Source organism: Mchenga conophoros, linkage group LG12, assembly GCF_057382185.1.
Source record: "Mchenga conophoros isolate Kocher_MC1m ecotype Shallow Benthic linkage group LG12, M_conophoros_male_GT1.1, whole genome shotgun sequence".
NCBI classification, from domain to species: domain Eukaryota; kingdom Metazoa; phylum Chordata; class Actinopteri; order Cichliformes; family Cichlidae; genus Mchenga; species Mchenga conophoros.
The window spans coordinates 25,528,392-25,544,963 of record NC_140537.1 but is presented as its reverse complement, the minus strand read 5'-3'; the positions used below and the strand labels follow the sequence as shown (position 1 = coordinate 25,544,963).

The following is a 16,572-nucleotide window of genomic DNA, read 5'->3' as shown; positions in this document are numbered from 1 at the left end:
ATGTGAGTGCTAGGGCTGATTAAGGATAATTCTGCTAATGGATTGCTTAATATCCTTTTACTAGAGAGGGCTGGCTCATTCTAGTGAGGCACACAATCCACCTCCTGTTTGCTCATCTTCAGTTAATTTAAATACAAGTCTAGAATTGGGCTTAGTGTTTTGAGACGAGCTGATAGTTAGACCGGGACTGCAGCAAGAGATGACTAATCCCACAGGGGTTCTGGCACTTGCAGTACGCAATCCAGCTGAATTGGTTTACTTTTAGAAAGTCCAAACCAATGTGATGCAAGGGCAATGTAACATTCTGCATTTACAAAAGCATGCTGTTTTTTGCTAATGGGACTCTGTCTGGCGCCCAGCTAAAGTCCAGATGGTGCAGCAGGTGAGCATAAATTTACTGCCCTGAAGGCTGCTTTCATTCATGATGGGGAAGGGGAGTGGGAGAGTGAGAGAGGGTGTGTGATGTATGCCTCTTAGACATCGTTGGAGGCTTCTCTCTCTCTTTCTCTCCCTCTCTCCTTCTTTCTTTCTCTCTCCCTCCTTTTCCTTGAAGATGTCTGATGGAGAAACTGAGGCACACACTGTATTTGTGCTGGATGTCCTTTAGGATCAATATACATACCCAGCTGAAACACTGAATATACACATATATGTACAACATAAAAGATCCCTTCCAAAAACATCCAGATACTAAATGAAGGCAATGATGTTGTCCTGTTCTTTTTAGGGAGGAAAACACAAGATACTGGACAAGTGCAGCCTGCCTTTGACAGGGAAACAATGTGTGGATCGGATCATCACAGAAAAGGTGCACTTTTATCTTTTTGTTTCTATATGTACATAATAGATGCAGATGTGCCTCCATGGATGCAAATGTGAATAGTGGATGGATAGATGAATGGATGATTGAGCTGTTCGTCATAAACTTCGACTGCTTACTAAGGTTTGCTACATAGACGGTGCAAGTGAGTAAGCTATGACTGAACAGGACTCCTGGCCTAGAAAGGATTTACATGGGGGACATGAGAGTGTTTTGTAGAACTAGTTTTTTAGTATATCTTCTAAAAATTGGGGTTTTGGAATATACTGCATTATATGAATTAGATACCTGTGATTTGAATTTATTTTAATGTTAATAGAATAATGTAAAATTCATTTTTTAATGCCACAGAATGGTCAACCCACAAAAATCCATCTAAATCCCCTGCTCGACTGCAGCTGAACACAGATTTATTTCAGAATCTATTTGTTAGATGATGTCATGAGGTACAACTGTAAACGCCACGCTTGTTACTCAGAGTAAAAAGAAGGTCCACCTCTACTGATGTCAAATACAATGTCTGACTGAACAGAAATGTACTATGTGTAAATAGTGTTGCAGACACAGGTTGGAATCACATTTTGTGTCATTAGCAATAATGAAAAAAATAATATTGCACAAAAGTCCACAAAGCACACGTAAACTAGAAGATCTTCTCCCAGGAGAAGCTGAGTGTTGATGAAATTTAACTATTCACCATTGATAAGTGATTATCATTTTGGCAGGCAGTGATTTCAATTCCTTTTCTACCACAGCTAATTAGTATTAGTAACAACGAGGGGTACACAGAAGTCCTTAACGAATAAAACACAAGTGCCTACACTGTGCATTACATCACACTAACACACACACACTAACTAACTAATACCAAAGGACTAAAGCTGTGCCGCAAAGCACAAGCTATATGCGTTGCATGATCTTGGAAAATGTGCTTAACATAAAAACAAGAAAACACAAATGTTACCCAAAGCCTATTTTTAAAAAAAATTAAATTATACTATTATATATTAGGCCTATAAGAAACTGAATCCACATTTTATACCCAAAATTGAGCTGGCACACTAGACTCCAGTGAGAAGTCAAAAATGAATCAAGCATAACATTAACCGCTAAAACTTTTTTTTTCTTTTCAGTAAATTGTTGTAATTTGGCATATCAATCAAAAAATAATTATGTGCTTTACTGTTTTTTGTAAGCTTTTTGTAAAACAGTAAATTAGAAAGTTCATGGATAACAATAATACTAATCTTTTAGCATTAAAGATATCATTAACTTTTACAGAATCATAAAAAAGGATTTGGGTAATTACCTTCCTGTTAATTTAGGGCAGCTGTGGCATAAACCTTACGTTTGGTGGTAGTTTAATGAATTTGTTAAGCACAAGAACACAATTCAAAAATGAGCAAACAGAAGCAGCAGATACATTGCTATGATAAAAGAGAGTGACACTAGTAGATGGAAATTGAATTTGTTCATTTAACCCTAATTCAGTCTATTGATTTTCATAAGCAATCACGTGATTTTTTTTTTTTTTTTTTAAACATTTAATTTGTTATGGTTTTATGATTTTCATTCTTGGGCTTGGGTTTCCCTTTAAATTCAATTAATCTTTAATTAATCTTCATCCTTGTCTGTTAATGTTTGATGCAGCTGAATGTTTTGCACCCTGTCTTATGCTTAAAGGGTGGCACACAGTCAGAACAAAGACATCTGGTTCTTGTCCGTAGGCTCTTCAGGTTCCACTGACAGACTCATGCACCAAAGAACCTATTGGTCTCTACAACTGATGGTGGAAGCCATTGAGCTGCATCAGCAGCCTTTTATTGCGACAGGCTGAGACAGAAGCATTAGTTTTTAGCATGCCCATCGATCTGTCGGTCAGCGTTACTCTCCTGAGCATGATGTTTCAGAAACATTTGGAGGGAATTTCTTTAATTTTGGCACAATTGTTCACATGGACTCAGATGTGAACTGATTTTAAATTGCGAGGTCAAAGGTTAAGTTAATTTCTCAATTAATATGCCAATTATGCCAAATTACACACAGTGTCTAATAGGATAAGATGATGTTGTCATGGAATTTCACATTCAAAAGATCAAAGGTTAACTTCATTGTGCCATTGTCATTTTCTGGAATATTTTCTTGGGTAGATTTCAAACTTCCATTAGAGCTGAGGTATAAGTCTCTGAGCTTGCTTTTGAGTGTGTTGGTTCTTACGTGATTATGTTAATTATAGTTTATGTTCTCTGGCGTGTGCGTGATGAAAGGATTTGAAAACGTTTGCTTATCTGATAGAGATATCACAGAATTTAGGAACGGATGACAGTTCAAAGGAATGTAAAAAGGAGAAAGGAAGTGGCATAAATGCTGAGTAGGAAAAAGGTCTGTGGCAGTTGAGGAAGAAAAGCACAGTGAGGGATTCCAGTAAGTAGAAGAGCTTGGTGTTGATGCAGTTTGTGTCCTCATGTACTCCGGTCAGTTCCGTGTTACCCTCTGGTGGTTACTGCCTTTAGAGGTTGTTCATTGAAAACATGACCTGTCAGGGGCAAAGTCAGACAGTGTGTCCGTGCTTCCACCCCCAGTTCTTTTCTGCTCGACTGGCTGCTGTTGTGATTGCACAACATTTCTCAGCAAGCAGATTTCTGTCAACATTTATAAAGGTTAAAGCTCTTTGTATTGACCCACTAGCCCTGGTACCACCTCCTTCTTTTCATCCTCCTCATTTTAACTTATGCCGCTCTCTCTTTCACTCTGTACATAAGTACTCTTGTATTATATTCTCAGAAATAGAATGAAAGAAAACAATATATGGTGGCATTCATCCATTCCTCTTAGCAAAATTGCAGCCAGTGCTCAACTTCCTTCCTATTTGACACACATATATCAGCACATTTATATACGTCATTGTCTCTTTTGAGACGGAAGAAAATAAAATGAGTCTGGCTTGTTTGAGTTCACATTGATAAGATCAGACTAGAGTAGATGAGGTGTGTAACTTCATGTTATAGATTTCTACAAGCCTCATCTCTAGATTTCTGGTGTTGGCCAGAGGGGCCGATGGCGCGATATGGCAGCCTCACTTCTGTCAGTCTGCCCCAGGGCAGCTGTGGCTACAACCGTAGCTTGCCTCCACCAGTGTGTGAATGCGAGAGTGAATGAATAGTGGTATTGTAAAGCGCTTTGGGTGCCTTGAAAAGCGCTATATAAATCCAATCCATTATTATTATTATTATTTCATGGAACATTTTGGCCATGCTGAAACCATGAAAGCAAAGTTTATATATAATTTTCCTTTTTTATGTTTTATGGACCAAATAATACCAAAGTAACTCAACTTTCCTTATGCCTACATGCTAACAGATTGTGAGAGGGTGAGATTAGTGATGATGTGAGGATGGAGGTGCTGCAACTACCAAATGAACATCAGTCTTAAGTGACCTTAAAATGTGTCCCACATTGCAAGGTGTGGTATTTGTACATCTTGAAGGATGTCTATACTAGAGATGGCACGATACCACTTTTTTATGTCCGATACCGATATCATAAATTTGGATATCAGCTGATACCGATAGGAATCCGATATAGTGTGTTTTTTAATCAATAAAACTGTTTTTTAATATCTTGCTGCTTTTTGTATAAGTTCATACTCAAGTTAAAAATAAAAAATTAAAAAAAACCCCAAAAAAACACTAAAGCTATTCTGTTATATCTGTATGAAAAAAAAATGCACTGCACCCAAAATATTTCATAGTTCAGCAATACTGATCAATCTAATAAACTTAAACCTACTCCATCCTCCCTATTCTGGTATTTTAAAGAGTAAGCAACCTAACTAATAGGGCTCTAAAACTCCCAGCAAAAAAGAAAAAAGAAAAAAAGAAAAAAGGGAACCACCCCCCCACCCACCACCTCATGATGCTTAATCGACGTGATCAACTTTAATTCGATGCAGTGTGGGGGAAAAAATGCACAGAAATAAATTATTTTTCAAGAATAATTAAATAGATTCAACATCTTTCTTCAACAAAACTGCAGACTGCACAGATGGTACCTTCCCAAAGGAAAAAGTACTATAGCTTACTAGGGTATGTTAGACTTAATAGTTACTATAGAGAATAGAATAGAATAGAATAGAATAGAATAGAATAGAATTCAACTTTATTGTCATTGCACATGCACAGGTACAGGGCAACGAAATGCAGTTTGCATCCATCCAGAAGTGCTTTAGTGATATAGATATATTACAATATATATTAGCAATAGTATAGATATGTAAGTATATTACAGAAATGGGTCTATTATGGTATGTTATAATGTACACGGTATGAAGTATGTTGTGAATATTCTATAACTATAAGTATGTACAGGCTGTATACAGTAATGGACTTCTATTCATTTTACATCAGATTAAAACTTTGGGTGTAAGATTCAGATAATTATTTATTAAAGCTAGACATTTTTAATGAGAATAAGAAAGAAAAGTATGCCTTTGTGCCCCCTTCTCCCTGTTCATGCCCTATCGGCCCCCCTGGCTAAACTTTGCTAGATCCGCCCCTGCACAGTTACCAGCCATCAGCTGCGTAGAAAAGGATCCTGGTCTAGAAAGTAATATTTAATAAATTCTAACAACAGATTATCAAGGTTAAATGTGCTGCTGTTATTCAGCCGCTGGTTTCCTCTTTCTGGTGCAAAGTGGGAGATAAACAAACAAGAGCGATGGACTCGCAATAGAAAAGCCGATCAGCTGATCACTGATCAGTTTCATGATTGAAGTAGCAGCAGGAGACGGAGGGGGAGAGAAGAGGCAGTCGCTCCATATATCGGTTGTTCAGCTTAACGCGGGAATGCTTTATAAACATTCAGAGATGAACTTACACACTTGCTTTGCTTCTCTCTGGGATCACTTCCTCGGAGATGAAATGCCGGATTGGTAGCGAGGCTACAAATACACACAGCCGCTCTATCACGTGAGCACACTGCTCCGACGTGCTACGGTTAGGAGGAGAGTTACGCCGTGTCGCAAGTTTTGTGAGGTGCTTTTTTGATATTTAATGGATGGGATTACATTTTTTTTATTTCTCTCCGATATCCGATCCAGTAATTTACGTCAGTATCGGGTCGGTCCATCTCTAGTCTATACCTGTGTTTCTTCTCACTAAACTCGTCTATAGACCTCCGTGGTTCTTGTCTCTTCGAGGTGCATATAGGGAAGTGGAACATCCTACATTAGAGGCAGATTGCATGAGTTAGTATATTAAAGGGCATCCATTATCGTGCACATCGTGCACAAACGTCAGCAAGACTAAGGAGCTGATCGTGGACTTCACTACAAAGCAGGCGAGGAATTACAAACCCCTCATCATCAGTGGCACGCCAGTGGAGAGAGTGGACAGTTTCCGATACCTGGGTGTCCACATCACTCAGGACCTGTCATGGTCCTGTCACATCAACACCCTGGTTAAGAAAGCCCGTCAGCGTCTCTTCTTCCTCAGAAGACTTAGAGACTTCCATCTGCCACTGAAGGTGCTCAAGAACTTCTACTCCTGCACCATCGAGAGCGTCCTGACGTCAAACATCTGCACCTGGTTTGGGAACAGCACCAAGCAGGACAGACGAGATCTGCAAAGGGTGGTGCGCTCGGCAGAACGCATCATTCAATCAGAGCTCCCTGACCTGCTGTCCATCTACACCAAGCGGTGCAAGTCCAAAGCTAGGAAGATTATGATGGACCTCTCCCATCCCAACAATGGACTCTTCTCACTGTTGAGGTCTGGGAAGCGCTTCCGCTCCCTTAAGGCCAAAACAGAGAGAATGAGGAGGAGCTTCTTCCCCCAGGCTATTCGGGCCCTGAACCAGGTGTAGGACTGGACTCTCCCAAACACGTCACTATAAGACTGGACTCTCACACACGTCACCACACGCACCACCACACATTTCCTATAATCCTATAATTCCTATAATTTATAATCCTTATCTTTATAATCTCATCTGCTATTTGCACATTCTTTACTGTAAATTCCTAAGTTAATTTGTAAATTTTTGTAGTAAATTGTAAATATTGTAAAACTTTTCTTCTGTCATTTAATGGTCGGGCATTGTACAGCTACAAGCATTTCACCCCCATGTCATACTGTGTATGGTTGTGTGTGTGTGACAAATAAAATTTGAATTTGAATTTGAATTTGAATTTGAACATGTGATCTTGGTGTGACTTTCAGATAAAGGAAACCTCTTGAATCAAATGCATTAATTTTGTCCATGTTGTGTGGTCAAGTTTGAGCAATATAACATTTGCGTACTCTGGGAATTATCTAGTATTCTGTGCCTGTCAACTGATGTTGGTGTCCTTCCTTAGCTACAAGTTAGAAGATGCTTGTGAAGGCTTCAGCATGGTACTGCATTAGGCAGAGCCTAGTTGTTAGCTGTGTTGGGAGCAGTTTAAAAAAATATTTGAAACATCCAGGAATGTAGACCTAATTTATATTTGTGCTGTTGTTGGTTCTTTTGCTTTTCCCATGTATCTGGGATAAAAACTTTTAGCATTGCACATGGTTGATGTATCACCATCCACCTGCCCTAACACATACTGTGTGCCGTAGAGAGAACTACATAGATGCAACAGTTCTATCTCTTATCTTCGGGAATATTGGTGAAGGGAGAGAAGATACACAACAGGGATTTTATTTATTTTACTTCCAGCAATAGAACTTTTTTATTTGCATCAGCACTAGTTTTCTCCTCTGCTCTCTGTTTTAGTCTAGGTGTGTGAGTTTATGTGCATCTATTTATGCACCTGTTTTACTCCACCACACACAGAGCAGAGAAGATCAACCAGACCAGTTATGCTATCATGCCTGGTAGTCTTCCAGACCAGTTTCTTCTTCCTGGTGTAATTTTCAGCATAATCAAACTTGCTTTTTCACAAGTTATAATTTCACCAGCAATAGTTGTAAAAGTAGGTCAATAGTCTGCTCTGCTGCCATTGTTCTCCATAATAATAACAATGGTTAAAAACAGCAAACACCAATTGTATATGTAGTTCCTCATGTTTAGAGACTCAAAGATATTTCAAAAAATTAATATAATTATAAATATAAGGATTGTTTTTAATATAGTACTTGTATAAAAACTTTCACAGCTGACGACTTCCTGAAGTCTAGAACTTGTCAACTTCAACAAATTCTAGACCTTTACTGCCGCCTCTTTCTGTTGCTACTTGTTTGTGGGTCTCTCTATCCTCTTTTAGGTTCGGGTCATATTGCATTTACCCTGTGAACAGTGTTGGGAAGGTTACTTTTAAAATGTATTCCATTACAGATTACAGAATACATGCCCCAAAATGTATTCTGTAACGTATTCTGAATACTTTGAATTACCTAATATATTATCATGCTTTTTACAACTACATATTTGTACTATTGTTGTGTGATTTATTACTATTACTGAAGGTCCACGGCTCCGAACCGTAGTAAAGGAACCTCTGACTAATACGGCGGGGTCCCTGTCGGCTCGTAGCCGAAAAATAGCTTTACTTTGTTGTCTGGGTCAGCTTTGCTTGCGAGAGGCAAAGAGAGGCGTTGAAAGGCTGCTCCAACGGAACTTATTGTTTCGGAGATAAACACGAACACAGCGTAAGTCGAGTCTTAATAGCTTACTTACAACTGGGCTCGTCAGGCACTCTTCTTGGCTGCAGTGGTTATTATTATATTTACATGCTTCCAGCTCCCGTTTCTGCTCGGTGACAGCTCCGACTTTTCCACTTGCCTTTTTCTCCCTCCTCGCGCTCACAGAAACATATAGAGTGTGGCAGTCCATTCTCCCTGCAGCACGGACTACACTGCCCATGAGGCTACATTCTTTAGAGCTATACCTGTAGCATTCTGCCTGTTAGCTTAGCACAACAACAACAACAACAACAAAAAGCTCTCTCTCACCCAGGAAACACAGAGAGAGAGAGAGAGCGTCACCCTGTAACCATGGCAACCGTAACGCTGCCGCCTGGAACAACAGAACGTAGCTGTCAAACAAAACCAAACAGTCCTGACCCGCCACAATATGAAACAGGAAAGTACCGCCGTGTAATCCATTTACAGTGGGGCAAAAAAGTATTTAGTCAGCCACCGATTGTGCAAGTTCCCCCACCTAAAATGATGACAGAGGTCAGTAATTTGCACCAGAGGTACACTTCAACTGTGAGAGACAGAATGTGAAAAAAAAATCCATGAATCCACATGGTAGGATTTGTCAAGAATTTATTCGTAAATCAGGGTGGAAAATAAGTATTTGGTCAATAACAAAAATACAACTCAATACTTTGTAACATAACCTTTGTTGGCAATAACAGAGGTCAAACGTTTACTATAGGTCTTTACCAGGTTTGCACACACAGTAGCTGGTATTTTGGCCCATTCCTCCATGCAGATCTTCTCGAGAGCAGTGATGTTTTGGGGCTGTCGCCGAGCAACACGGACTTTCAACTCCCGCCACAGATTTTCTATGGGGTTGAGGTCTGGAGACTGGCTAGGCCACTCCAGGACTTTCAAATGCTTCTTACGGAGCCACTCCTTTGTTGCCCGGGCGGTGTGTTTTGGATCATTGTCATATTGGAAGACCCAGCCTCGTTTCATCTTCAAAGTTCTCACTGATGGAAGGAGGTTTTGGCTCAAAATCTCACGATACATGGCCCCATTCATTCTGTCCTTAACACGGATCAGTCGTCCTGTCCCCTTGGCAGAAAAACAGCCCCATAGCATGATGTTTCCACCCCCATGCTTCACAGTAGGTATGGTGTTCTTGGGATGCAACTCAGTATTCTTCTTCCTCCAAACACGACGAGTTGAGTTTATACCAAAAAGTTCTACTTTGGCTTCATCTGACCACATGACATTCTCCCAATCCTCTGCTGTATCATCCATGTGCTCTCTGGCAAACTTCAGACGGGCCTGGACATGCACTGGCTTCAGCAGCGGAACACGTCTGGCACTGCGGGATTTGATTCCCTGCCGTTGTAGTGTGTTACTGATGGTGACCTTTGTTACTTTGGTCCCAGCTCTCTGCAGGTCATTCACCAGGTCCCCCCGTGTGGTTCTGGGATCTTTGCTCACCGTTCTCATGATCATTTTGACCCCACGGGATGAGATCTTGCGTGGAGCCCCAGATCGAGGGAGATTATCAGTGGTCTTGTATGTCTTCCATTTTCTGATGATTGCTCCCACAGTTGATTTTTTTCACACCAAGCTGCTTGCCTATTGTAGATTCACTCTTCCCAGTCTGGTGCAGGTCTACAATACTTTTCCTGGTGTCCTTTGAAAGCTCTTTGGTCTTGGCCATGGCGGAGTTTGGAGTCTGACTGTTTGAGGCTGTGGACAGGTGTCTTTTATACAGATGAGTTCAAACAGGTGCCATTCATACAGGTAACGAGTGGGGGACAGAAAAGCTTCTTACAGAAGACGTTACAGGTCTGTGAGAGCCAGAGATTTTCCTTGTTTGAGGTGACCAAATACTTATTTTCCACCCTGATTTACGAATAAATTCTTTACAAATCCTACCATGTGAATTCATGGATTTTTTTTTTCACATTCTGTCTCTCACAGTTGAAGTGTACCTCTGGTGCAAATTACTGACCTCTGTCATCATTTTAAGTGGGGGAACTTGCACAATCGGTGGCTGACTAAATACTTTTTTGCCCCACTGTATTTCAACAAAGTAACTGTATTCTAAATACCACCTTTTAAAACGGTAACTGTAACGGAATACAGTTACTCATATTTTGTATTTTAAATACGTAACAGCGGTACCTGTATTCCGTTACTCCCCAACACTGCCTGTGAATCACCAGGGCTATGGGTTATGGAGCATTTGGCTGAATGTGAGCAGAGAATATAGCCCTGTGCACTTCAGAATTCATCCCGCTACTTCTGTCAGCATTCACCTCACCAACTAACACTTCCACTGGCAGCCATACATGCTCATGCCATAACATTGCCTCCACTATAATTGACAGATAATGTTTGACAGCTTCAGATCATGAGCTGTTCCTAACCCTCTGAATACTTTTCTCTTCCTACCAGAATGGTGTGAGATAATCTAAATTTAATCTCTTCAAAGATTTATTTGTTTTTTCAGAACTGTGCAGACTCTCTTCGATATTTATTGGTAAAGTCTAATCTGGCCTTCCTGCTTGTGATTGTGCAACTTGTCATAAATCTTCTCTATTCATATTTATGGAAGCATTGCTTGAGAGAAAATGCATTAGAGTTTGCATTAGAGAAAATGATGCACCTACATCCTCAAGAGTGTTTATCTAAGGAGAGAACTGGCCATGAAACTGATTGTCACTCCAATGTCTGGAGGACTATTCCTAAATAGTTCATAAAATATTTTTTAAACCCTGTGAAGTAAATTCTGCAGTTTACTCAGAATTTGCAAAATTATATATTATACCACTGTCCAAATACTTACAGACCTGAATGTAAGCTGTAACCATTGGTTGGGTAAATTAAATACCGCATCCAACCAGTAAAAAGGTGGACTTTCTTTCTTTTCTTTTCTTTTTTTTTTTAGCCCAGAAGATTTTATAATCCTGTTTGTGGACTGTAAGAAAATCTGACGATCACAAGAGGCGATAGAAGATATGGACATAAGTAATGCATAGTATCTTTAATAAAGCCGATAATGCTCATCTGTACTTTATTGTCCATTGATTTCTTTTCATGCATGATTCTGCTCCAAATTGTTTTTAAAATAAGAGCAGAAACTAAAACCTTTAAAACCAAATACACTCCGCGCACAGACACATGCTGACCTAGCACATATATTCACACAAACACAGCATCCTCCTTGGCTCAACATGTCCAGGAGGGATAGCAATTCAAGTGTTGTCCTAAATAGTGATGTTATGATTTAAAGCTAAGTGTGGTAGGAAATCGATTGCCTCAAGCTGTGTCTCTGCTGCTGGAATCATTTTTGTACCCCATGTTGCCACTTCTTCACTCTTTACTACTTTGCTTCATTTAACAGTTAGTTGACTTACAGGAGTTTATTGCAATGATTTTGTGTGAGTAATTCTTATCACCTCTGTTCCCACTGTTGCTTTACATGCTGCCATGACAAAGGTCTCCACACTAGCTTTGAGTATTTTTCTCATCTTATCAGTTAAATCCTTCTTTAAAAATGAGGAAGTAAAAAAACAATAATTGCCCATTCATTTACCAATGAAACACAATGACTCCTGAATTATTCAATCATTTAATGGGAGCATAAAATCATTACCTTTGGCATTACCTAATGACAGCAATACCAGTGATGGCAATTATTTTTCAGCAACCAAATTGAAATTCTTTTATGGTCCTCCTGTGAGCTTTTGTCTGAAAACATCTCAAAAGCTACTTCTTGTAATTGCTGCAGTATATTGACAGGATGCTGGATAAGCTGTTGTTTATTTGTTGGAAGGTCAGGTGCTAATTTCTCCTCCTTTTCTCTTGTATTTGTCTAAAACGTTAAGCTGACCGAGAGAGTGTGCCTTAGTGTTGTTGCATGACATTCAGCCCACGTCTCGCCAGACAGCACATGGGGAAGACTACCGGCTTCTTAATGACTAACTTGCATCAATCTGGTTAATGATGGTGCTGGCTTTGAAGACTGTGAAGAAAGGTGACTCAACATTTTTATAACAAAAGGCTGCTTTGCAAATGGAGGCACGGTTGGTTATTCATTAGTATAGTGTGGCTATTATAAATGAAATCAGCTCCTAGTTCATTTTAAAATGTGCTTACCCAAGCCATTATGTGGCAAGCTTTTTTGCATTGTAAAGCAAACAGGGAGTTTCACATTGACATAGCGCAGCACCTATCATACGAGTACATTAGTGCTGCATCTTATATTATACCCTTTGGCACATTTTGACAATTTTTTAATTTGCCCTAATCACTAGCGACATGTGTCACAATTAGAGATACATGTCAGTGTCTGTGTTATCCATAGACCCCTGTTCCTTGTGACATTCCATCTGTCTTGCTAATACTGGAGTGAGATATCTTCCTCCTGCCCTGTTACTGTGTGTATAGTTCTAATGAGCTGAGAGTCCTGACAGGCTTAGCCTGAATGTGAATATGACTTAGTCTGTCAGGCCCTGCTTAGGGAAGTAACAGGGCCAGCCTCGAAGAGTGTGCGTGTCTATATAAAGTATTTTTGCGTTGTTTGCATAAATAGTGGCATAGGATAATGGCATTTTGCCCTGCATCAGTTTTTAATAGCTATCATATAAACGGTACAGTACGAACCCCTACTTAAGCTGTCATCTTAGACATGTGTTGAGAAGTTGCAGTCTGCTAACTGACGATAATGTCACATTCAATTTGAAAAGACAAATTTGACACATTTTATAAAATAGCTTGTAGTACACACAAAAGAATGCACAAGTATATGAAGTTAGCCTAAAAGCTTAAGAATAGAATAGCAAGAACAGTAATATGTTTTTGTTAGGTTGTTTAATTAAAAAAAATTTACTCATTAATATACATTGTTTAGTGTGTAATTATATCTTCCAACAAACCAATGCCTTCTCATAAACGAATAAATTAATCTATTAAAAATACACAGGAGTGGGCGCCAGATTGTGGAAGCCACCATGTTGCCTCACCATCTTAAAAACATGTAGATGGGCTACATACGGCCACATATGTGGTAGACCTTATAAATAGCTCTTTTTAACTGTACCATTTAGCATTTGTACATCTCTTTCTCTCTATTTATGTCTTTCTTCTCTTCTTAATTTGCCTCCTCCACCATTCTTTTCTCTCTGACCTCATTTCCACCTGTTCCTCCCAAACTCAAACCTCATGTCCAGAAACGAAGTCAGGTCTTTAACACAAACATAAATATGCTGATTTATTCCTGATTGTCATACTTTTGGTCAGCAGATTAGACATTTGACTTTTCCATCTCCAGATATCTGACAATGAACCTGCTAAGTAAAATTACTACCTGGTTAAAAGCTATTATTATGTAGGCTTGAGGGTCCTTAAAATCACACTTCACCTCTAGTAACCAGTTTGAATACATCCAAATATAGAATGAGAGTTTATGCACAAAGTGTCCAAGTCCAACTATGTTAGATCCACTTTCAATAACAACAAAAAAGTTCAGGATATCCTCAACAACTCACCTGAGTATCGCTCTTATAGGATATAAGTGATTTTTATTGACTCATAGACTTCTATCAGACTACTTTGACAAAGTTTAACATGTGTTTTAGACATGGACACATATTTGTCTGACAGATGAACAGGAGGGGTAAGAAAACAGAATTCACTTGACTACAATCTATTGATACCTAGTGGTGAGATCTTACACATCACAGTAATCCGACATCATCCAGACTTGTGCTTGCTGGAAGGTTAAAGACTGGCTAATGTCCACTCTCATTAGCTTTGTGGCATGCACCTGTTATGAGCAGTGTCTGGAAACTTGGCTACAGTGCATGTGTGAAAAGGGTTTTGGCTTATAAAAGAAGGAAAGCTATTAATGGGTCTTCTTTTGGCTACTTTTCGGTAGACAGAACATTAGTCAAATTTTCTTTAAATATTCACATTTACTGTATTTTTCCCTTCGGCATGTAAGTTTGATGGGATTTAACATGGTTATTTTCGGTTCTGTTTTGCAGGGCCAATGCCTTTGGCTGTTACTGTATTTCATTACAATCAGATATTGACATCTCCAAGGGCCTCATTTATGAGTGCACTGTGTGCGCAAATTGTGTTGGCTTGTTTCGAAGCCTGGAGTCTGTTTATCAATTTTTATGTGTCTATTCACAAATTCTCAAAGTGCACATTCACAAATTCCTAAATGTAGACAAGTGTGCATAAGTACAATGTAAAATCATCACAGCAACCACTATTTTGAACGTTATAGCAAAATTCATATTTTAATCAATAACACAGTAATCTGTTAAAAATGATGCACCAATTAAAATAAAACTGCTTACTGCTTTGTAGTAGTCCAGCTTCAGATAGCTGAGGACCGCTCTCTGAGGCCTTTCCTAGATGTGTCACCAATAATTGCAGCTATTTTGTCATCTGTTGAATGGATGACACTAAAGTGGTACTCTGGCCCTCTGCCTGTGGCACTGATGTGTTTTTCTGGAGGTTGTCTCTTCTGGGTCCTTTTTGATAAATGAGGACCCCACATCCTTGACTGTGACCCAGTGACCGGACGCCATAAGGCTCAAACCTGTCTATCACAGAAGTGCTCATTCTGCCTGTTTTGTGTTTGTCTCATCACCCTCTCTCATCTCTCTCCCTCTAAATGTCCCATCTTTTTCCCTTACCCCCCTTATTCCTCTCGCTCATTTCTATCCTCTTTCTCTCGTTTTTTTTGCCAGGCTGTGTTTGATGTCGATAAGACAAAAGGTCTGACCCTGGTAGAAATATGGGAGGGACTTACTCCCGAAGATATCAAGGGATGCACTGGCACAGATTTTGAGGTGAGTAATGTAACAGTTAGGCTACTAGCACTATGAAGTGTTTTTGGACTTGGGTTTATTAAACATGAAACTTCTACTTGTCCTCTGTCTAATTTTTTCTAGGTGTCTCCCAACCTGAAGCCTATGCAGCAAATTTAGAGGAGCTTCCACTGGCCTCAGAGATGTGTTTTTGGTTTGTCACTTCATTTCTCTGTGATAAACATCAGGTTATTTAACAGCCTGAAATGGGTCAAATAAGCTTTTAAAAAACATACCTGGTTCAGCCAATGTTTTCTTGGCAATCAGCATGCAGCTGTCAAATATTTACCTCTGTATTATTAACTAAATTTGATTAACAGAAGTCCCTTTACACTGTTATTTTCGTGCTCTTAGAAGGAATGAAGAAAATTGCATTGTTACCTATTACACATTTAAGTTATTAATTTTTTTTTTTTTACTTACGCGAGTCTTTTACGCAATCATCAGTTTGAAAATTGCTTTAAAAATATTGATATTATTTTGTTTTTCCAACTTTACTATTATTTTTACAAGAAATGATGCAAAAACTCTTTTGAATCAGATTTTCTGGGAAATAAATAAGAAAGGTCAAATATTTGAACCGTGAGACAATTTCCAGTGTTTTGGCTCTCGACACTATAACAGTAGATGTTAAAAGTAGCAATCGGTGTGCAGTTAAGTGGAAACAAGCAGTAATTCAAGAATCACAATATATAATATGAAACATTGCAACTTTTTATATCAGCTCCAGACCTCTCCCGCCTGCTTCATTGGTGAAGGAACAACAGTGGAATATGCGACACCATTTATTATTTGGTTGAACGACTACATATTATCCAACTGTAACTTGAATATGATTGATAAGCTGAAAGGCATGCCTGTGTCTCACTGAAATGTAATGAATGAAAACCAATGTCCTATAGGTCAAGTGAGTATTCATTTATCGTAGAACAAATATGTATGGAGTTGTTTTAAATTGTGCTGTGACATGAAACGGAAAAAAAAGTTCGTAGATGAGGCTTCCAGTGTTGAATATGTTTTGTCTTTTTTTTTTTTTTAATAATGAAGATGATGAGCCATTATTTTACTATCAACCTCTGCCGTAATGTAGACTTGTCTATTTTTCTCAACTTCAGGTGTTTTGAAGCAGGTGGGCTTGTCAGATATTTCAACCAGAAAACATGAAGCCTTAATAATTTTTACAGAGACATTTGCTGTTCAGATGCAATTGTGTGTAAAATAAAATACAAGCTGGCGTGCAGAGTGAAGCAAA

The 16,572-nt window shown here is 39.0% G+C and overlaps 1 protein-coding gene across 1 annotated transcript in view; it reads left to right on the top strand.

Annotated features, from left to right (window-relative positions):
- oxct1a (3-oxoacid CoA transferase 1a) overlaps nucleotides 1-16,572 on the top strand; it is a 54,850-nt gene extending 38,278 nt beyond the window's left edge. The window contains exons 15-17 of the mRNA XM_085294758.1: nucleotides 728-808; nucleotides 15,201-15,302; nucleotides 15,405-16,572. Of these exons, the coding sequence (XP_085150884.1) occupies nucleotides 728-808; nucleotides 15,201-15,302; nucleotides 15,405-15,440 (219 nt within the window). The 3' untranslated portion in view covers nucleotides 15,441-16,572. The remainder of the gene's footprint in view (nucleotides 1-727; nucleotides 809-15,200; nucleotides 15,303-15,404) is intronic.